Here is a 24,924-nt window from a genome sequence, read left to right as displayed (position 1 = left end):
GTTCAAAGATACTGAAATGATATTACAAATTTAACATATAATAAATTTGTAATATCTTTTCAATTGAAAGCCTCACCAATATAAGAACTGGTGAGGATTCCAGATTTTTTTTTTTTTTTAAATAAATTGCAGCCTATGAGAATGCCATCATATTTGCTAGTAAGGAAATGGTCTATAACCATTTATATGTAGCATTATTATCTGCTAAATGGTTTAAATTGATCATAAGTTATTTCTGCTTTCATGTATTATATCTATACATGAAAGCAGCTCTGGATCATGCTCAGTAGCAACAATATCCTTTGGGTGGAAAAAACCTGTGCTTGAATTTCAGCCAGTATGAAGAAGAACATATAAGGTTTTTAACTTAAGATGACATACCTTGTTTCATATACACAGAACACAAGATATATATATCTTATGAGGATATATATATCCTCATAAGTTGGAAATGGGTCCAGAGAAGATTCTTTGGAAGATGGAGTATGAGGACAGATTGAGAGAATGTAAGTTTCAAAGCCTCATGAATAGGAGGAAAGGGAAGGGGGATATGACTGAGACATATAAGCTAGTCAGGGGTTGTTATCAGGTTGACATGGAAGAGATTTTTCATAGAGATAGATAAGATTAAGTGGCCTCATCACTACCGAATTATGTTTACTAGAAGCCAAATTACATGCCAATAAAATAAACTAGTCATCATATATAATAACATGAAGATCAGTGAGCTAACAAGCTGAATCAGTAATAATTCAGCTGTTTTCTATTTTTTTTTTATCTCAATTATTTATGTGAAAGTTATGAAGTCAAAGGTGTTTACTCTTCAAAATTATTCAAAAAATTGTTCAAAAAACGATTCGATGCATAGGCTATGTAGAAGGAATGGATACGAGTTTTGGATGTGTGGAGTGAGTTTGAGGGAAGACTGAATTCGTATAAGTGGGATGGCCTACACCTGAATGCATTTAGTATCATGAATCTAGAAAAACTAATAACTGGTATGAGACCTAACACAGAGAGTCTGGGAAACTAAATTATAAAGGGAGGAATGGTGTGAATGTGAGTGTAAGAGAGACAATGTTATATAACTGTGTTAATGATGTGAAAGGGCTTTGTCATGGAAATGTTGACAAGAAGAGAATGATTTTGGATTTATGTTCGTCTGGTTCGGACCCATCAAATGTGTGCAAAGATGTCTACAAGTGTAAAGCATTAGAGAAGAATAGAGATGGGCAAGTTGACCAACTGTTCAGGCAGACTGCAGACAAGACAATACAAAAGAACAAACAGGTAGATTATTATGTCTATACACGAATGCTAGGAGTATCAAAAACACAGGGATAGAGTTTGTTGCCTTAGTCAATATGTTGCAACCTCAGATTGTAGGCATTAGTGAGACCTGGCTATCAGAATCAGACCTACTAATTGGTATCAAGCATCAAGGGTACAGTATTTTTAGGAAGGATAGAGAGGATAGGAGAGGAGGGGTGTGCTGCTAATGATATCAGATGACTTGAATCCAGTTAGAGTTGAGACCTATGATTGTAATAATACTACTACTAACAATATTTCAGGTGGCACTGAGTTTGAAGCCATCTGGTGTGAGGCGGAATCTAACAAGATCAATTACATAGTGGGGTGTTGTTACAGAGCTGGTGGATCGGTTGCCAATAGTGAAGAAATGCATCACCAAATAGAAAAGAGGAGCACGAAAAGAGTAGTCATAATGGGAGACTTTAATTATCCAAATACTGATTGGGTAGCAGTAGAATCTCATGACAAGAATGAAAATGCATTTATTGAGCTGTTACGGGACAACTTCTGCAAACAACATGTAACAGAACGAACTCGAGGGCAAAGAGTGTTAGATTTGATTATAGTATAAGAGGACATTTCAGTTAAAGACGTAACTATTCAGCCTCTGGTTGATGACAGTGATCATGTGGTACTCACTTGGGAAATGACTAAGTTTATGAATATTCCAATAAGAAAAGGTTACTTGATGAACTACAAAGCAGGAAATTATGACAAACTGAGGAGTATACTGGGTTCAGTGTAATGGGATCAGTTTCTGGATGGAAAGAATATCAACAGTGCATGGGAAGCATTTAAACAATACTTAACCCAGCGTTAATAAGGTGGGGTGTCACAGACCCCAAAGATTTTAAATTGATTATAACTTTTTAACAACGTGTGGCAGTGAGTCATGCCTCAGTATAACTTCCCCTCCTGTAACCAGCTACTTGACGCCATAGACGACACACTGTTGGGTGCAAGCAGTTTAAGTTTAGTAAGCAAAATATGTGTATCTCGATCACATAATTCCAAGGTGCCCTGACTGTGCAATTACAGAAAATGAAAATTTTTAGTTAGTGATATCACTGGAATCTCAAGGCTAAATGTTTATTATGCTTCTTAATAATGTATATGTTCCTTTTGTAAACCAATACCAAAGTGCCTAAAAAATACTGATTTATTTAGTTCATTCATTATATAGGCTAGAAAGAGTATATTTCTGTTGAAAAATAAAGATGTTTAATTAGTTAAGTATTTTTGGGTAATAAAAATTTAATTTTGTAGATCTGCATTTTTATTCTGTAAAATTACAGGAGACTTAAACAATACGTAATCTAATATTGATTAAAATGACAAGGATTTCTATAATACACTACATTATTTGGGTGGGTCTGTGGGACCTCCTCCTTACCACTTTTGTTACATTTTCCCACCTCACAGCGGTGGGTTAAATGATGCGATATCAGAATGTGTTCTTCCGAGAGTTCAAAGAATAAATAAAGCAGGAGTCAAATGGATGTGCAATCTTAATAAGCAAGAGATTCGTAAGAAAAGGACGATGGGGAAGGAATATCATGTGCATAAGGATGTGAATGGTATAAGCAGCATGCTAGAATAGTCACAACTGTTGTACGGAAAGCAAAGTCTGAGTATGAAAAAAAACTGGCTCTGCATGCTAAAGACAATCCATAAGAATACTATCTATATGCTACAAGTAAAAGAAAGAATGAATATGAAAGAATAACTCTTCTAAATCCTGATGCTGTGAGGGTTACAGATGCAGAAGAGATTGTTCAGTTAATGAGTGCCCTCTTGTTAAAAGCTATCAACCTGGTGTACGCAACATTCCATTCACTGTTATCTCTTCGCTAGATGAAGAAACGCAGGTGTATGAGGATGAAGTATTAGAGCTGTTGCACAAATTGAATAAGAATTCAGCAATAGGGACTGATAAAATTACAGCACGTGTGCTAAACGAGTGTTCAGCTGAACTGGCCATTCCTTTGATCAGGCTGTTTAATATGAGTCTCAGAACAGGGATGATTCCACAGGAATGGAAGGAATGTATGGTAATACCAATGCACAAAGGTAGTGCAAAGACCGATGTATCCAACTATCGACCGATTACTATCTCAGGAGTGGTGGTGAAGATTTCGGAAAAATTAGTTAGGGCTCGCATTCAGAAATGGGTTGACAGTGAATCTCTACTTTGCAATGAGCAACATGGGTTTACTAAGGGAAGATCATGTTTTAGCAACTTGCTCACATTCTATAACAATGTTACCATTGAACTAGACAAGGGGAATAGATATACCATGATACTTTTGGATTTTACTAAGGCTTTTGACAGAATACAGCATGGTAGACTGTTATATAATTGGAAAAAATGGGTTTGGGCTATACAATATTAGCATGGATAAGAGGATGGCTGACTGATAGATATCAAAAAGTGGTATATGGGGGATCTGAGTCTGCAAGGTTTAAGGTAACAAGCGGTGTACTACAAGGATCAGTGCTTGGTCCACTGTTATTCAATCTGTACATTAATGATATTGGGAAGGATTTGACAAGCAATATACAACTATTTGCTGACGATGCAAAGATAGGTAGGGTAATCATGAATGCTGCTAATATGTAGAACTTGCAGAATGATTTGAATATGTTTATTAATGATTTGAATTAAGTTTAGTAAGCAAAATATGTGTATCTCGATCACATAATTCCAAGGTGCCCTGACTGTGCAATTACAGAAAATGAAAATTTTTAGTTAGTGATATCACTGGAATCTCAAGGCTAAATGTTTATTATGCTTCTTAATAATGTATATGTTCCTTTTGTAAACCAATACCAAAGAACAGGAGGTGGTGGCGCTAGTGTCCTTGGTAAATGTGGCGGTCGAGTTAAGCTAGTCTAGAAAACGTGTTTTTAAAGTTAAATATAGTGTGGCTTTTTGTCACAAATTGTGCTAAAATTGTGCATCGGTTAGAAACAAGTGTCCTTCAGTGGTATTATTGTTTAGAACTGTGTTGTATATATTGTGTTTTCACTGCCGTTTGTTTCACTATATCAACGTGTAAAGATGGCGTCCAACAAGAAACGTACGTCAGCGGCGCGCAGGACTTCTACTATTACACGAAAGGCTGGCTCAGCGTTAGATTTTTCGCAATGGATGCGTTGCGGAAACTGCTACATGTATGCACCGAAAAATGTGAAGGATCTGTGGTCGGTCTGGCAAAATGAAAAGAAAGAAAATGTCGACGTATGTGAGAAGTGTCGGGATAGGCTGGAGCGTTTAGGAATGGAAGCTGACATCGGGACCGTAGCGGAAGAACTTCGGCGGGAGTTTATGAAAATGAAAAATGACCTTCATCTTCTTCATGAGGAAGTGGAAGTGATCGGTAAGGAGATACTGGAAGTTAAAGCTGAGTTTAATGTGTTAAACAGAGAAATTAGGACTATAGAGATTACTTTAGCTGAAGTAACTAGAACAGGATTACATATGGGTGAGTCTTTGGTGAATGATTCAGTAATAAATAGTATGGGAGTGATTGGGAGTCAACATAATAAAACCACAAGTGGCCAAGAAGAAATGAGATGTAGTGAGAGTGGGGGGGTAAGTAATAGAGAGTTGAGTAATGAAGCTGGGAGAGTCATGCTGAATAGTGTAGAGAATGAGTCCATGAGTGTGAACTTGAATGAAGTTAATAGTGGTAAAATATATGGTGATTCTATGATTAAGGGTATGGAGAGTGGTATGCATGAGGAGTGCTTGGCTGATGGTACAATAGAAAGAGTGGCTTTAGCAATAAAGAGAGGGCATGAAACAGACAAGATGATAGTTATGGTGGGTACGAATGACCTGAGAGGTAGTATAAATCGGGTAGGAAAAGATTTAAGAACATTATTAGATATTGTGAAGAGGAAAAGTGTCAATGGGAGAATAGTGTGTGTGCTGCCTCGTTTTGACAATTACGAGTTAAGTAGACGAGCAATGATAATGAATGATATGATTCCAAGAATGTGCAGAAAAAGAGGTCTGGAGTTTGTTGATGTTTGGAGTGTGTTTGAAGGAAAAAGGCAGTTGTATGCTAGAGATGGACTGCATCTTAACATGGAAGGACATAAGAGATTGAAGAAGTTATTGTTTTCTGAACAGGTTGAAGTTATTGGGCAGGGAAACTAATATTGAAAAGGTTGAGTGTAAGAGAGAGAAACTTTAGCACTGATTGTGAATTTATTGATCCTTATAGGCAGAATAAATTGCAGAAGAGAGGGGGAAAAAATCGGCATAGGACTACGGTAGTTAGTGACTTATATATCAGTTCTAAAGCCGGTACAAGATCTAGAGGGAATCTGCAATTTTTGTATACCAATGCTAGAAGCATTAGAAATAAGAGAGAAGAATTTTTGGCATTAGTCAGTGAAATCTCACCAAAAGTTGTAGGCATTAGTGAAACTTGGCTGTCAGCAGAAGATGTGGTCACTGGAATTGAATGTGATGGGTACAGTATTTTCAGGGAGGATAGAGAAGATAGAACAGGAGGAGGAGTACTGTTGATGATAGCTGATGTGTTGCAGCCAAAGAAAGTAGTATATCATGATGATAGACATGTGAATGAGAGTTCATTTGAGGCAGTCTGGTGCGAAATAGTGACCAACGCAACCAAATATACAGTTGGATGCTGCTATAGGCCAGGGAGTACAGGGGGAGATATTGAATTCATGCATCAGCAACTTAGTGCAATGAGTGAAGGCTTAGTGATTATTATGGGGGATTTTAATTATGGTGATATCAATTGGAAGGAGGAAATATCACGTAGCAAAAAGGAAATGGAGTTCATACATCTGCTACGAGATAATTACTTGAAACAGCACGTAACTGAAGGGACACGTGGTGTGAGAGTGTTGGACCTGGTTATTGGTTCAGAGGTTATGTGCATAAGTAAGGTGACCTCGTTACCTCCAGTTGGTGAAAGCGATCATGTGGTATTGACTTGGGAGGTTGCAAAATCTGTGGATTTTTCTATTAAGAAGGGGTATGTACGAAACTACAGGTTAGGCTATTATAACAAGCTTCGGAGTGAGCTTGCAGCCATCCCATGGCAGAACATATTGCAAGGGAAAGATGTTAGCAGTGCTTGGGATAAAATCAGTGGGTATCTGAGGAAAGCAATATCAGATTGTGTCCCCATGGTCAGGAGGTCAAACAAGGCAGGCATTAGATGGATGAGCAGTAGTATCAAGCTTGAACTACAAAAAAAGAAAATGTTATGGAGAATTTACAAGGAGAAGGGCGATCAGGACACCCATGAGCAGTACAAGGCTCAAGCTAGGAAGGTTACCAGCATAGTAAGAAAAGCTAAATCAGATTATGAGAAGACCTTAGCCAAAGAGATCAAGGGTAATCCCAAAGAGTTCTTCCGCTATGTGGCAAGTAAGAGGAAGAATGACTTATTATTATTATTATTATTATTATTATTAAACAAGACCTCATGGAGTCAAAGACTCATCTAGGAGGTCCTTTTATCTCACACACATCTCATCATACCGGGTCTTAAACACATTCAAACTCCTTGCAGACACCACACTCTCAGGCAAGGCATTCCAATCATTCACAACTCTGCACGAAAAAAACCTGCCTCTCACTCCCCTACTCACACCCTCTTTATACAGTTTCCAGGGATGACCTCTGGTTCTCTCCTGATCTCCCACTATTCGCTGTAGAACTTCTCCACCATTGATCCTATAGCAACCCCTTACCAACTTGTAGGTCTCTATCATATCTCCCCTCTTCCTTCTCTCCACTAGTCTCTGCAAATTACATCTTTTCAATCTTTCCTCATACTCGACATTCCAGAGGTCAGAAACTACCTTAGTCAGTCGCCTTTGGACCCTTTCCAACATCTCTTCATCCTTCTGAAAACCAGGTGACCAAATCTGGGCACAATAGTCCATGTGTGGCCTAATCAAAGCCTTTATACAATGGAACAAGAATCTCCCTACTTCTACACGTCAGTGTCCTCCTCATCATCCCCAGAAGTCTTTGTGTTGTCTTCACAATTTTGGCGATGTGACCCCTAAATTTTAGATCCTTATCCACTATCACTCCCAGATCTCTTATTTCCTCTACTTCCAACAATATATTCTTACCAAGCATAAATTCTGCATCCCATCTTTGTTTTCCAAATTTTAAAACCTTACATTTTGCAACATTGAACTCACATCCCCATTTGCTTGCCCAATCACTCAATTTATTCAAGTCTTCTTGCAAGGCCACAACATCTTCACTACTCTTTATGGTTCGTCCCAACTTTGCATCATCTGCAAACAACTGAATATCTCCATCCAAATCTTCGCCAATATCATTAATATACAAGTTAAATAGTAATGGCCCTAAAACAGATCCCTGAGGCACTCCACTAGTGACTTTCCTTTTCCTGGATATTGCACCCCCATACACAACTTGTTGATACCTATCAGATAGCCAGTCTCCAATCCAATGCATTAATCTAATATCCAACCCCATCTGCTCTAGTTTGACTGTCAACTTATCATGAGGCACTCTATCAAAAGCTTTTGCGAAATCCAAGTATATTACTGTGTATCCTTCTCCTCTGTCCAAGGAAGCAGTCACTTTATTGTAATAAGTAAGTAGATTACTAAAACACGACCTCCCTTTAGCAAATCCATGCTGTCCATCAAAGATTATACCATTGTTGTCAACCCAACTCTGGATTCTAGTTCTCACAAGCTTCTCCAACAACTTAACCACAACACCCGACACACAGATAGGCCTATAGTTTGATGCTTGAGTTCGATCACCTCCTTTATGAAGTGGCACAATCTTGCCCTCCTTCCACTCTTTAGGGACTTGACCAAGTGCAAGACTCGTATTAAAAAAATATGTCAAGGCAGGTGTCAACTCTCTGGCACATTCCTTCAGAATACGCGGTGATATATTATCAAGTCCCACAGCCTTATTTACATCTAGTTTACTCAACTCCCCAAACACCTCTTGCTCACTTACAGTCAGTCTCTCCTCCCCATCATCAACTGCTCTTAATCTCTCCATGAAGTCACATTCACAAGATTGAAAGATCTTTATGAACTGCTCATTAAGTATCTCCACCACACATTCTACAACAGCTGTCTTTATACCATTTCCTCCAATCAATGTCATCCTTCCATAATCATTCTTTCTTTTGCTGGCTACATATCGAAAGAACTCCCTAGGATTCTTTTTAGCTTCATTAGCTAACTGCTGTTCATACCTCTCTTTAGCTACTCTCACCAACCAAGTCACTCTCCTTGCCTGGTCTTTGTAGAACTCATGAAATTGGTTACTTCCACTTCTCTTATGCTGCCTCCACAATGCCCTTTTTCTCTGTATTGCATGCTTAATCTCTTTATTCATCCATCTCACACCTAACTTATTTAACCTTCTCACCCGTGGTATACATTTAGACATTGCATCCACTAAATATTTTTTGAAAATCCCCCAAGCTGCATTGATCTCTTTTCCAGCTAACTCCTCATTCCATGCTACACCTGCAAGCTGTCTCCTGAGCTCTTCATAATCACCCCCCTTGTAGTTCCACATATACCCTTTTTTCACAGGGGTCCTTGCACTGCTGGCAACCACCCAAGTAATCACCTCATGGTCACTTTCACCAATTGGTGGATGATTTGATACCTCATTGATAATTACATCCTCCGATGAGATGACCAAATCCAAGACCCTTAATCCTCTTGTGCCCTCTGTTACATACTGTCTGAGGTAGTTATCCCTCAAAAACTCAAGAAACTCATTTTCTTTACTTCCAGTTGCTATCTCTTCATTCCAGTCTATATTGCCATAATTAAAATCACCCATAATGATCACCCTTTTCTTATTTGCTTGGCTTATTTGACTATACATTTCACTATCACCACCATCCACATTACCAGGTCTATAACAACATCCCACCAAGTATTTGATTCTATTCACCTCTATCTCACACCATACTGCCTCAAAACCACTGGCCCCATTTCCCCCTTGCATCTCTACCTTGTATGGACATAACTCTTTCTCTATCATCAATAGCACTCCCCCTCCCTTTTTACCCCTTCTATCCTCACGAAACACATCATACCTTTCCATCTCTATTCCTGTCAGGATGTCATCCTCATCTAACCATGTCTCACTTATTCCGACAATCTCTGGGTGCACAGACGCAATTAGTGCAACCATTTCATCCGCCTTGTTTCTTATACTTCTAGCATTGGTATACAAACACAACAACTCATTTCTGGATCTACAGCTAGTTCCACTGATACCACTCACTCGATGTGATCTCTCCATGCTGGACTGGGGCCATTTCCCTTTCTGCTTCTTCATTTTAGAACCCTTTGCAATTCCATCTGTTTCCTTTTGATCCCTGATCATCCCATTACTCTCCTGCCTACACATTCTCTCACCTCCTCTTGGAGCATCCACCTTTCTCACGCTGTGTATCCCTGTCCACCCTGAGCCTCCCCGTTTCCCTGCTCCTCTTGCACACCCATTCTCTCATTATCTATACTCATACCACTCACTTCCACATTCATTTCCACTCCTTCAATCTCTCCTGTCTTACTCTCCTGCTCTTCCACATCACTCCCCTCTTGATCTGATTCATTCTCTCTATTCACTTCTCTACCTTCCAGCAGCAGTCTCTCCAAGCGACTCACACCATAACCACTCAAATGCAGTCCATCGCTCCCATACAGCTCACTTCGTCCCTCAAACTCATTCCACACATTAACAAACTGTACTCCCATCTCCTCACACATTTCAGCCAGAATATCATTCATAATCCTTGCTCTCCGCCTCATTTCACCACAATCATACCTAGGCAACACACTGACCACCCTTCCTGTCACACTATTCTCCTTTATCTTTCCAAGCAGTCTCCTGACATTCATTTTGACATGCTCTTTGTTCTCTCTCAAATCATTTGTTCCAATTAATACAATTAACTCTTTTGCTCGTTCCCGCCTCATGTTCAATGCCTCAATCACTCTACTCATTTTACCGCCTGGAAAACATACCTTGTGCATTTTATCCTCTAGCACACCTTTAATAATGGAGTCGCCATACAACGCCACTCGCTCATCTTTTGTTAACTCTTTCATGCCATCATGATTTATTTTAATAGTTTTGACCTGCATTCTCTTAATTTCATTCCGCATCCATTTCATTTCTTGCTTCATCCAATCCAATTCACCTTCTGACTTCGGAAGGATAACCTTAGTGGGTGCTGATGGTATTGAGGTGACAAAATCAGATGTAATAGTCGAGTTACTGAGTGATCACTTCTCAAAAGTCTATCACCCAAGTGAGGATATCTCTATACCTATAGCAATACCTAATGTGAGAATTGAAGCTAAAGAATCAGAGGTATTAAATATATTGCGAAACTTAAATGCAAACACTGCGGTAGGCTTAGATGGAATATCAGCTCGGGTGTTGCGTGAATGTGCAAATGAATTGTCAACCCCTCTTACCTGGATATTTAATTTAAGTTTGAACTCTGGTATGGTCCCTAGGGAGTGGAAGTTAGGCAAAGTGGTTCCTTTGCATAAGGGTGGCTCTAAAACTGCAGTATTGAATTACAGACCAATCACCATCTCAGGAGTAGTGGTAAAAGTATTGGAAAAGTTGGTTAAAGACAAAATTCAAGAATGGGTGGATCAGGATATGATACTCTATAGAGGCCAACATGGTTTTGTTAAAGGTAGATCCTGCCTTAGCAATCTATTAACTATCCATAATAGAATAACATCAGAGTTGGACAAAGGAACTGGCTACACAGTGGTACTTCTGGATTTTGCTAAGGCTTTTGACAGGATACCCCATAGAACACTGTTACTCAAATTGGAGCAGATGGGAATGGATATTAAATTGGTGATATGGATAGGAGAATGGCTCAGGGAGAGATACCATAAGGTGGTGTATGGAGGAGCCGAGTCCAGAATGAGGCAGGTGACCAGTGGTGTGCCTCAGGGCTCTGTGCTTGGGCCAATGTTGTTTAATTTGTATATAAATGATATAGGAAACGGCTTAAAGGGAGATATTCAGTTGTTTGCTGATGATGCAAAGTTGTGTAGTGCAATAAAAAATCAAGCTGATGTTGAAAGTTTGCAGGAGGATTTAAATAAGCTGGTAAAATGGGCAAAAGAAAATGGATGTCAGTTCAATGTGGAAAAGTGTAAAGTCTTGCATTTTGGGATTAAAAGATTACCAGCTGTGTACTACATAGATGGAAAGGTACTCCAAGAGATTGATGAGGCTAGGGACTTAGGGGTATTGGTAGATAAGGAGATGAAGTTCAGAGGACACATTGCTAAGGTGTCCAAGATTGCACATAGGATTACTTGGTTGTTGAGGAACACACTGACATCCAGAGATAAAGAGGTTATTATTCCCCTTTATAAAGCATTGATACTTCCACATTTGGATTACTGTGCTCAGGTCTGGTCACCTGGATTCCTTGGAGATGAGGAGGCTGTGGAGAGGGTTCAGAGAAGAGTGACCAAGTTGGTGAGTGATATAAAAAATGCTCCCTACATTGATAGATTGAGAGCTTGTGGATTGCAGAGATTGGCTGATAGGCGAAGAAGAGGGGATATGATAGAAACATTCAAATTACTAAAAGGTTTTTATAGGATTGATGCAGGGGAAATGTTTCAGCTGTGTGATAGTGATGGAAGAACAAGAGGTCATCTCTGGAAATTAAAGAAGAGTGTGGTTAACAAAGGTGTCAGAACAAGGTTTTTTGCCTGGAGGGTGGTGAATGAGTGGAATTCATTGCCTGACTTTGTTGTGAGCTCTTCATCTGTAAATGAATTCAAGAAGAGATATGACAGATATTGTTTTGCTAGTTTGGGTCTCCCGCGATGAGTCTACTGACTCCATGGAGATACCCGTAATAATAATAATAATAATAATAATATCCCATGCCCACAATTCAGAATAGGCTTGAATTGTGGGCATGGGAAAATGGGTGTCAGTTCAATGTCAGTAAATGTAAAGTCATTCACTTCAGCATGATTAAATATCCAATGTCATATTATATTGCTGGGATTAGACTAGAAGAAACTGACAAGGCTAGGGATCTTGGAGTGTTAATAGATAGGAAGTTGAAGTTCAGGGGGGGGGGGAGGCTATGTGGCAAAGATTGCAAATACAACTCAAAAGATAATTGCAATGCTGAAACGAACGTTCACATGTAAAGATAAGGATCTTATTTTGCATCTTTACAAGGCCTTGATAAGACCTCAGTTGGTCTATTGTGCGCGGGTCTGGTCTCCTGGTTTCCATTGTGATTCTGATATATTGGAGAGAGAGAGTACAAAGGAGAGTGTGAAAAATGATATCAGAATTGTGAAATACTGATTATGAAGACAGATTGAGAATTTGTAGGCTATAGATACTAGCTAACAGCAGAAAGAGGGGTGATATGATTGAGACTTACAAACTTCTGAAAGGGTAATAGAGGATTTCAACTGATGGACTTTTTCAATTTATGGAGGGTGGGCAAAGGACGAGAGCGCATCCTTGGAAGCTGAGAATGAAGGCCAGATTTTTCTCTCAGAGGGTGGTGCGTGATTGGAATAGATTGCCTTTGGATGTTGTGAGTGCAAGCAGTGTGAATGAATTTAAGAATAAGTATGATAGCTGGATACTGAACTGATGGGGATGGGCTGGCAATTTGTGATTTAGCCGACCAAATTGTATTCTTATTGGCTTAAACCAAAATTTCAAATGATAGTACAACATGACAGAATTCCATGCAGGCTGAGGCATTGCCCAGTTAAACAAGGGCCCCTGTTTTTTTGGCCAGGGAACCAGGGAAAACAGCAAAAAGTCAGCTACTGGAACAAATCCTCTACCCCAACTCAACATTACCAGAGTTCAAGATTGGTACTGTAAACATAAGAAGCCTGAATGGCAAAGAAATGGAGGGGTGACCAAAACAGGGGAGATCTTTCTGAGCAATAAATACAAAATGTTATATTCGGGGAATGACAGTCAAGGAAAAGAAGGAGTAGCAATAGTATTCAACACTAAATACTAGGCTAATCTTCTTGAATGGCAGGCAGTCTCAAGTAGAGTAATGTGGGCAAATATGAGAATGGGGAACTGGACAATGAGACTTATTTGTTCCTATGGTCCCACAGAAGGTTCTACTAAAATAGAAGTAGAGGAATTTTTTGAGGCTTTAGAGAAAGCAACTGACACAATGAAAAAGGAAAAGTTGTTTCTTATTGGGGATCTAAATAGCATAGTAGGAAATGATTGTCAGACGTACAAAAATATATTGGGTAAACTTTGGAGAAAAGAGCAAAGCTAATAATAACAGCAAATACCTGTTGGATTTCTGCTCAGGACATGGACTGGTTATTACTAACACAATGTTCCAACATAAAAATGTGCACAAATTCACATGGAGAGAAGAGGAAAGGAATAAGAAAAGTCTCATTGACTATGTTATTGTTGATAGTGATGTTTTCCCACTGGTGCAGAACACCAGAGTGTACAGAGGATTAGAAATTGGAAGTGATCACCATTTAGCATTGAGCAGAAAATTGAATTTCATAGTGAAAAGAAGAACATGTAAGAAAGTTTTAAAGCGAATAAAAGTTGAGCAGCCCTCAGATGTGAACTGTAGATTAAAATACACAAATATTATTCAGAAAAAATGAAAGAGTTTGAGAGCAGGAACCAAACTATGGAGATTCAGTGGCAAGTCCTAAAGAAAACACTGATTGATTCAGCCATAGAGGCATGTGGTGAGGTCGTGTGCAAGGATAGAAAAATCAGAACTCCATGGTGGATACAGGAAGTTAAAGAGGCAGTGAAGGAAAAGAAGAAAGCATATCAAAAGTTCCTGTCGAATAAGTCAGCTTGGGCTCTTAGATAATACAGAAACAAATGTAAGAAAGCTAAATAGTGTGTAAAACTAGCTAAACAAAAGTCATGGGAGGACTTTGGCAAGAACATAGAAAATAAATATCAAGAAGGTAGCAAGATATTCTGAGGTTTTTGAAGAAGCTCAGAAATGGAGGAAAGAGTGCTGTAAAAGGAATCAGAGATAACAAATTGACATGAAAATAGGAGAAAAAGATATCCTTAAAGTATGGAGTAATTACTTTAAAAAACTGCTAAATGAAACAAGCAGTGATGACAGCACAGTGGTAAAAAGACTGACCAGGCATGCAGTCAGGAATACATATCGATACTTGAAGTAGAAAAAGCCATCAAAAGCCTAAAATGTGGAAAGGCAGCAGGAGTAGATGATATTCAACCAGAAATGCTCAAGTATAGAGGCATAAAAGTCGTACAGTGGCTGCACTGCATAATTCAGAAAGCCTGGAGAGAGGGATGAATTCCAGATGATCGTCACAGTACCATATATGAAAAGGGAAATAAAACTGAATGTAAGAATTACAGAGGTATTTCCCTATTGAGTGTTCCTGGCAAGTATACTTGAGAAACAGTTGAGAAAGATGGTGAGAAGGAAAGACAGAGAAGCTTGGTGAAGAACAAGCTGGATTCAGGCCAAATAGAGGCTATCAGGATCAGATTTTCACTTTATGACAGACAGTTGAGAAATCATGAGAATATAACAGAGGTCTGTATTTAAGTTTTGTAGATCTGGAAAAGGCATATGACAAGGTGCCAAGAGAGAAACTATTCAATACACTACAGTTATATGGTGTCAATGGGGCATTATATCAAACAATACTTAGTCTTTATTTGAGTTGTAAGTCAGCAGTTAGAATTGAAGGAAGTACAGGAAGATGGTTTAATGTTAAATCTGGTGTGAGACAAGGATGTACATTATCCCCTCTGTTATTCATTATCTATATGGATCAAATTATGAAGGAAAGTGGTATTAAACATGATATCAAAATTGGAGATGTTAAAGTCAGCTTTTTGCTTTATGCAGACGATGTTATACTTCTAAATAAATCTGCTACAAGTCTGCAAGATTCTCTAGCTAAATTGAATAACTGTTGTAATAGATATGGTATGAAGGTCGGCAATAAAAAAACAAAGACAATGAAAATAGGCAGAATCATTGAAAATGTCAACTGTGTTGTGAATGGAAAGCCTGTGGAACAAGTAAAACATTTCAGCTACTTAGGCATTATTTTTACTGAAGATGGTAAATTAATTCTTTAAAAAAAATTCTCTGTGGTTGTCAGCATGGGTTTATTAAGGGAGATCATGTTTTGCCAACTTACTAATCTACTATAACAAGGTGACAAATGGCTTGGACAAGGTAGATGCATATGCAGTGGTATACTGAGATTTGCAAAAGCTTTTTATAAACAGCCACACAACAAGCTGTTAAATAAATTGAAACAGACTGGATAGACTTCTGAGTAGGATTGGTGTCAGATAGGTATCAGAAAATTATATATGGTGGTGCAGTATCGGGAAAGAGGAAGTTCACTAGTGGTGAACAACAGTTTTGGGACCACTGTTGTTCAATTTATATATTAATGATATTGGGATGGTTTTAACTGGTGATATGCATCTGTTTGCAGATTATACAAAATTGGGAAGAGCAATGCAGAGTCAAGCAGATGTCATGGCCTTACAGGAAGACTTGAATAGATTGCATGAATAAGTAGCACAATCAGTTCAATGTTGCAAACTGTAAAGTTTTCAAATTTAATAAACAACAACAGGATGCAAAGTATACACTTAGTGGTAGTTTTAAATTAGGTAGAGGAGATCTGGGAGTGGTGGTGGACAATGACCTGGAATTCAGGAGCCACATTGCACAAATTGCAAAGACATCACATCTGATAACAGCCATGATGCAGAGGACCCACATGCAGAAATAGAGAGGTTATAATGCCATCGTATAAGACCTTGATGAGGCCTCATATGGATTATTGTGCACATATTTGGTCGCCAGGTTTTCATGGCGATGAGGATATGTTGGAAAGGGGTCCAGAGAAGATTCTTTGGAATATGGAGTATGAGGACAGATTGAGAGAATGTAAGTTGCAAAGCCTCATGAATAGGAGGAAAGAGAAGGGAGATATGACTGAGACATATAAGCTAGTCAGGGGTTGTTATCAGATTGACATGGAAGAGTTTTTCATCGAATAGGAAGGGGAGGGGGGGTAGAACAAGATGTCATCACTGAAAAACTGTATAAGGAGGGCGTGAGCAGAGGAGTAGATTCTTTGCATGGAGAGTGGTTGATGAGTGAAATGCATTGCCTGAGTGTGTTGTTAATGTAAACACATTGAATCAGTTTAAGGTACACTTGGATTAGCACTATATGCAATACTGGGTACTCTCTGCAATGAGTCTCTGACTCTATGAAGGTCAAATGTTAATAATAATAATTGTTAGCTTTGCCCTTTCTTCTAAATTTTCCCAAAACATTCATCTATCCCTGGAATTCATTTCTTACTCTACTGTTGAAATCTCCAACAAGGATGAGCTTTTCCTTTCTCTTAATTACAGCTGCCTTCTCTAATGACTTGAAAAATTCTGCCACTTTTTCCTTAGTAGAACCATCTGTCGAACCAGAGATACAAATAAGTTTCATTGTCCAACTCCCCATTTTGAAATGTGTCCTATCACTCTACTTTAAATTGCCTACTAAACAAGAAGTTTGTGTTTAGTATATTGTATGTAGCTACTCCTTCCTTTTCCTGTTCATTAACCTATGCATAACTTCTTATATGTATTATTTAGCAGAATTTTCACCTGGTTTTTGTTTTAAATGGTTTCAAACACTGGGTGAAGTTATTACAACAAAACAGATTCAAGCATAAATGTAAAGTTTAAATTACATACTGAAATAATTAGTTACATCAAAAACCAACAAAATCTATTTCACTTATGAATAAACAAATACTCATTTAAAACAGTATTGCAGATCTATATTTAAGGGCTAGATATTTAAAGCAGAACAGTAAATACTTTACCTGCTCTTATTTAGGAGTGGAAGCCAAGAATATCCAATGATAGTTTCAACTGGTCCATCTCTTCGTTTAGAACCCTTTGGAAGTTCACAGCTGACATGATGAAATGTAAAGAGGAGATGATGTCTTTCATGAATATTAGGAGGAAGCACAAGTTTTACCTGTTAATGAAAATATTGATGCCCTATGACTCTGTACAGTAAGATATTGTTATTGTTCTCTTCATATAAACTATTTGGTTTCAGTGAACATTCATATTCCTAAACCAAATCACTTCTCATAAAGACAAAGGAAAAAGAAATTCATATGTTGAGAGGTGGTTACAGGGTTGACACTGGGGAGTTCTTTCGCTTGGTTGATCAGCGGGAAGGAATGATGACAAGAGGCCATCCCTGGAAGTTACGAAAGGAAACTGTGAGCAAGAGGGTAAGGAGTGGTTTCTTTGTGTGGAGGGTGGTTGAGCCGTGGAATGCATTGCCTGATGGAGTGGTGGGAGCGAGAACGGTCAGTGGGTTTAAGGAGTGGTATGATAAACTTTGTGTTTCTCAGGGGGGGACCTCCCCTCGATGAGTCTTGACAGACTTTATGTCTTAGAAAGGACCTCCCTCGATGAGTCTTTTGACTCCTTGGAGGCCTGAATAATAATAATAATAATAATAATAATAATAATAATAATAATATATTTGTAAATCCTTCTCTTCTCTTGACAAAAAGTTAACTTTTAGTTATAGAGATAATTATTGTAATCATAATGACAGCCATGTGACAGTTTAAAAATAACATGGAGATAACTGTTATAAAATAAAAGTTGTTTCTAAAATTATGATGTTAACAAAACCTTCAAATTGATCAATATTTTAGCTGGTTAAAAAAGGAAAAAAAAAAAATTAACAAACAGAATGAGTTTATAAGTGTGCAAAGGAATTGGATAATATTCAGCAGTATTAAAAATTTTCAAATCCATATGCCCAACCGAAATTTAATTAAATTTTCATGATTCCCACCATGCATGCATAAGTTATCATCTAAAGAAAACAATTTTGTGTTCATGAAAAGGTTTATTATTATTTTTATTTATAATTATACCATGAACATGATTATTGCCTATTATTATTTTTATTATTATCATCATCTTTAGACCTCCAGTGAGTCTAAGACTCATCATGAGATGTCCCTCCATCACACACACACACACACACACACACACACACACACACACACACACACACACACACACACACACACACACACACACCTTACCATGCATTAAATACATTCGCATTCTCAGGCAATGCATTCCAACACTTTCCATGAAAAAAACCTACTGCTACTCAATGTCCTCCACATCATTGCTAGAATTCACTGTGCTATCCTCACAATTTTAGCAATGTGTCCTTGAAATTTTAGGTCCCTAACCACCATTATCCCAAGATCTTTTACTTCCTCCACCTCCTGCAATATATCTACCCCAATTGTATAACTCTGCATCTCATCTTTGTTTTCCAAATTTTAAAACCACACACTTTGCAACATTGAACTGGGAAACCCCTCTGCAATGTCCATTCACTTATTCTATTCAAATCCTCTTATAAAGCTACATCTGCCCTATACTCCTGATCATTTATCCTACTTTCCAACTTTGCATTATCTGCAAAGAACTGAAGATCTACATTCAAACATTTCCCGATATCAATAACATACAAGTTGAACAGCAATGGTCCTAAAACACACTTGAGGCACAACACTAATGATGTACTTCTGGCATATTGCTATTCTCCATATACAACTCGCTGATACCTATCAGACAGCCAATCCAATGCACTGATTTACATGCCACAGACTTGTAGTTCCACATATTTCCTTTCTATGCAGAAGGCTGCCGCTTCATGGTCACTCTTACTTACCAACCAGAAGGGGGGAGGGGATTCGACACATCATTTATAATGACATCCTCTGATGAGATGATAAAATCCAAGACCCACAATCCTTGTGTGCCCTCTGTTATATACCGTCTCAGGAAAATGTCCTCAAAAAATTCATTTTCTTTACTTCTGGTTGCTATCTCATAATCCCAATCTATATTTGCCATTATTAAAATCATCCATACTAATCACCCTTTTCCTATTTGCTTATGCACTTCATGGTTAATTCCAGGTCTATAGCAACATCCAACTAAGTATTTCATTCTATTCACTTCTATTTCACACCACACTGCCTTGAAATCATTACTACTGCCCTCCTATATCAGCTGCACTCCACCACCTTTTTTTACCTTTTATATTTTCACAAATCAATACCATACCTGTTCCTATAAGGGTGTCATCTTTATCCAACTAGATCTCACTTATTCCAACAATTTTTGGGTGACTGAACTCAATCAATGCAACATTGCTCCCTTTATTTCTGATACTTCTAGCATTCATACACAAACCTAACAGTTCATTTCTGGGTCTATAACAATTCCATTGGTCCACTTATTAGATTGAACTTCTCCCTGCTTCCTCAAACCATTCTTTTCTCTCAATATCTATCCATTGCAAAAGTCTCTCCTGGCACAAATCCCCCCCCCCCCCCACATCCCATTCCTGTCCACTTGCACACATTTACTTCCTCTTTAATCATTTACCTTTCTCGTGCTTCTCTGACTCCTCTGTTTCACCGTCTCTCTCTCTTGAACACCTGTTTTCTCTCATTCTCCAGATCCATGTTACTCACTTCACCATTCATGACAGCCCTTCAATCCCTTATTCCTTACTCTTCTGCTCTTCCATATCACTTTTTACTTGCTTAGATTCCACTCAATGCACTGATTATTCTTTCTCTTCCATCATGCATTTTCTCCAGATGATTCACACCAAAACTATTCAAATATAGTTCATTACCCATATTTAGTTTTATTCATCCCATACATTCACAATGTGCACTCCTTTCTCTACACACATTTTAGCTAACATACTATTAATGATCATTGCTCTGTATCACCTGATCTCTGTCATACCTGTGCAATACACTGACTACTTTTCCTACAGCACTATCTTTTATTCTTTTCAACAATCTTAATATCCATTCTCCTTGTTTCTAACCAAGTCATTTGTTCATAATACCATTATCAACTATCTTGCTTGCATATTTAATGCCTCAATCACTCTACTCATTCCACCACCACGGACACAAACCTTGTGCATCTCCTCATTCACCACACCTCTAATAATGAAATCACTGTACACCACCACCACTTGTAAGTGGTGGTGTACAGTTATTATCTCTTTCATATGGCTATCATTCATTTCAGTTTCTTCCCTCTTCCATACATATCTAAATTTTTTTTTTTCATTTCATTCTCTTCACCAACTCTGCTTTCAAATCTTGTGTCAATTTTTATTATCCACTCTCACTATCTTACAGACAGACACATGCTTTTTATCACCAGTTCTGCTTGCTATCCTAGCATTAATTGCACTCTGTTTTTCACTATCATTCTTTTTATCACCAGCCACACTCTTTTCTTCACTATCAGTTTTACATGCTTTTTTAACAGTCACACACACACTTTTTCAACATCCTTTTGCTTAGAACTACCATATTTCCTACTCTGATTCAAACAATTCTCGTGGTCCATCAATATGTCAAACTTCCTGCATATAGCTACACTCAATAATCTCTCTCTTATTCATCTTCTCCACATAAATATCTGCAGCATCTCCCCCATGCATACATATTACACTCACAGCACTGTAGCAATCTTGAAAAATCCACAATATTTGCTTTGTCATTCATGACTTATACAATGGTCTCATCAACATTTTGTCTCAGAATGATAAACAAGAAACAGACAATTTAAAATAATACTGCCTAAAAACTTTAACCGAGCACTGTGTAACAATCACAAATATCACACACAGTAACGCTCAGTCGGAAATTACACAATATCATCATAGGATAAATTTAAAATTAACTTATCCAGCTCATACAATGATCTTTGTCATACACTTGCCCCCCAGTGGCTCAATGTATTATTATTAAACCCAAATCCAATGGATTTGGGTCAGAGTGTAGTTTAACATTCTCATAAATTAATAACAAGAGTCACTGTTTTTTGGGAGGGAGGGTTCAAATATACTGTTCTTGGTAGTAAATTTTAATTTACTTTTTTCTTGGCTTCAAGTGAATCACAATTATGAAGGATGGGAAGCCTATCACATATTTCTTACTGTAAACAGACTAAAGATTAGATACTCATTATTGATAGATAAATAACTGTTGATGCTTTTGATGATCATTTGCTTGTGCTAACAATTTTCCTTCAAATTAGTCTATTACAACAGCACTCCAGTATTGTCAGATCTCATATTCCTGTCTATTTTTCCCTGCCATACGAGTGTTGCTTATTCTATTGCACATCCATATTTAATTTGCTATCTTTACTAAAAATTGTGCCTAAATAACTGAAATATTTTATTTGTTCTATAGGTTCTCCAGTGAAAGAAGATGAAATTTTCGATGTTCCTACCTATTTATACAGTTTTGTGTTTGTAGTGCTAATTTTCATTCCAAATTTGTTAGATGTTATTCAATTTACTTTAGGATCCTGGAGACATGCAGTAGATTTGTTTGAATACATCATCATCATCCTCATAAAGTAAAGAGCTAAGTTTGATATATTCAATTATGATGTCACCCATTGCCTGTACATCCCTTGAGGGTACATGTCAGGAATTTGATGATGATGATGAATTATGATGTCATATATAATGACATTGTCTTTCATAATATGATCCACATAGGTGGTCAGTAAGAATGGAGATAGCATGCACTATTGTCATACAACTGATTTTACTTTGATTTTAACAACTGATTGTACACTTTGAATTCTAACTGCTGACTTACAACTTAAACATGGATGTGTATTGTTGTAAATCCATTTATTCCTCTCATGTGTCTGCAAGGAGTTTGAATGTGTTCAAAGCATGCTACGATGAACTGTGTGTGTGATAAAAGGACCTCCCAGATGAGTGTCTTTGACTCCATGAGGTCTTGGGGTAATAATAATAATAATAATAATATAACTGTAGCATTTTAAAAAGGTTTTCTTTTGGCACTTTTGATATGCTTTTTCCAGATCTATGAATTTTAAATGCAGATCCTCTTTATATTACCATGATTTTTTGACTATCTGTCATAAAATAAAAATCTGATCCTGAAAACTTCTATTTGACTGAACTAAGCCTGTTCTTTCCCAAGCTTCACTTTCAGAATTTTTTCTTATCTTCCTCTGAAGCATGCTTGTGTAAATCTCACATGGAACACTTAGCAGTTTTTTCATATTGTAATTTTCATATTTTGGAACTATAAGAGCTTTACTCCAATCATCTGGATTACATCCTTCTTCTGACCAGGCCTTTTGAATTATGCAAAGTAGCACTATTGTTAAACTTTTATACATCTATATTTGAAGATTACTGGTTGAATACCATGTACTCCAGCTGCATTCCCAGATATCAGACTTTTGATAGCTTTTTTTCTATCTCAAGTATTGATATATATATATATATATATACTCCTGATTGTATTCTTCTTGAATATTTTCTACCACTGTTCTGTCGCTGCTGGTTTTATTTAAGTTTTATTTAACAGTTATTCAAAGTAAGTATTCCATATATCTAGAATATCTTTACTTTCAGTTTTCATATCACTTATGTCATCATTTGATCCTTTTGCCATGCTCTTTACTTCATTTCTAAGCTTTTCACACAGAAGTATGTCAAATTAACATCCTTGAATTAAAACCTCACTTTTAGCCAAGTTATTATAAAAGGGACTACCACTTTGCCAAAATACCTTAACTTTTTTATCCAACATTAAACAATTTTAGGAGATCGTGAATGTTCAAAAAACTTGTCAATTGAACAATGTTTTTCTGATAAAATCTAGGGTGCCAGGTGATTCCTACCTGCTATGGAATTAAAGAAGTTTTCACTCACCCAAGACTCATCAGGTTTATTTGAGTTCTAGTAAATCTCTTAATTTATCAACTTAATGTAGCCAAAAAAACTTTGGCTCTCATATATATTTGCACTCTCGACGCTTGACCTCACCAATGAAGACTTGGGTTCAAATTTACTCACCGACTAGAGGAACATTTTGGAAGTCTTTTCCTTTAAGAGTGGAGGCTTTGGAAGGCAGTGACACTAAGGATTTTGAAAGCACACGGTATAAGATAGAGGTGGGCAGAACAGGATATTTAGTGAGTCGTTGCTACAGACCAAGGAGTAGAGAAGGTGGGGACCAGGAAATGTTTAGACTGTTGAGCTTTGCAAGTGCAAGAAGAATGATTGTTATGGGAGAAGTTAACAACATCAGTATAAATTGGGGAGAGGAAGATAAATGTAGCAATAAGGGAATGGAATTCCTAGAATTCTTGAGGGAAAAATGTCTTAGGCATCATGTAATAGAGGGAACAAGAGGTTCAAGAGTTTTGGATTTGGTCATAGCATCAGAAGAGTTGATAATAACTGAGTTGACATCTCTCCCACCAGTTGGAGAGAGTGACCATGTGGTTTTGACTTGGAAGATGAATAGACATGCAGGAGTATCCAAAGAGATGGGAATGTATGTGGAATTATAAGGCAGTTGATTATAATAGTCTTAGACGTCAGCTTGGGGAAATTTCATGGAGGGAGGAATTGGAGGGACGGGATATCAATAGTGCTTGGGAAATTGTGAAAGGATATTTGTTAGCAGCAATAGTAAGCTGTATTCCACGAGTGCAGAAGAGGACACATTTTGGAGTAAAGTGGATGGCAAACAATATTAAACAAGAACTGTATGCGAAAAAGAGGCTATGGAAGAGATATAAGGAGACAGGTGAAAAACAGATGCATGAAGAATATAAGACACAAGCCAGGAGAGTGACTAGTATGGTAAGGAAGGCAAAACTGGAATATGAGAAGATATTGGCCTTAAGATCCAAAGAAAATCCTAGGCAATTTTTTAGCAATATGGCCAGTAGGAGGAGAAATGACTGTGGAAGATTGACATTGTGGGATAAAAACGGGAATAGAGTGACTGATGCAGAGGACATAGTGGAATTGTTCAAAGAACACTTTATTGGAGTATTTCATCCTGCAGGAGTAAATTTTAATACTAGAGGGATAGGGCAGGTTCGAGGTATAGAAACACAGGAGGAGAGTGTGTTCCAGTTGCTGAGTACTCTGGATGTCAGTAAAGCTGTGGGACTGGATGGTATATCAGTACAATTTTGAGAGAATGTGCTAAAGAACTGACAGCTTCTTTGAACTGGCTTTTCAATGAAAGTCTGGCTACGGGAAAGGTGTCCAGGAAATGGAAGGAAGGTAAGATAGTGCCATTGCATAAGGGTGGTGGTAGCAGACTGGAAGTGTCTAATTAAAGGCCAGTTTGTGTGTCATCAGTAGTTGTTAAGAGCTTCAATAAATTAGTGAGGGACTATATACAGTAGTATATAGCATTGGGCAGATGAGGGTAATGTTATCTGTGAGAGTCAACATGGATTTGCGAAGGGGCACTCTTGTTTTAGTAATATGCTAGCCTTTTATAATAAAGTTACAAGAGCAGTAGATGATGGAAAGGCATATACTGCCATTTTCTTGGATTTAGCGAAGGCATTTGACA

The 24,924-nt window shown here is 37.7% G+C and overlaps 1 protein-coding gene across 1 annotated transcript in view; it reads right to left on the bottom strand.

Moving 5' to 3' along the window:
* The window catches only part of Ziz (dedicator of cytokinesis protein Ziz), an 826,359-nt gene that overhangs the window by 468,168 nt on the left and 333,267 nt on the right, over positions 1-24,924 (bottom strand). The window contains exon 19 of the mRNA XM_090414187.1: positions 17,278-17,435. Within this exon, the coding sequence (XP_090270313.1) occupies positions 17,278-17,435 (158 nt within the window). The remainder of the gene's footprint in view (positions 1-17,277; positions 17,436-24,924) is intronic.

The sequence above is a fragment of the Typopeltis vanoorti genome, chromosome 24 (genome assembly GCF_054136105.1).
Source record: "Typopeltis vanoorti isolate ZY-2024b chromosome 24, IOZ_Tvanoo_1.0, whole genome shotgun sequence".
In the NCBI taxonomy this organism is placed as follows: domain Eukaryota; kingdom Metazoa; phylum Arthropoda; class Arachnida; order Uropygi; family Thelyphonidae; genus Typopeltis; species Typopeltis vanoorti.
This window is presented reverse-complemented; position numbering and strand designations above follow the sequence as displayed.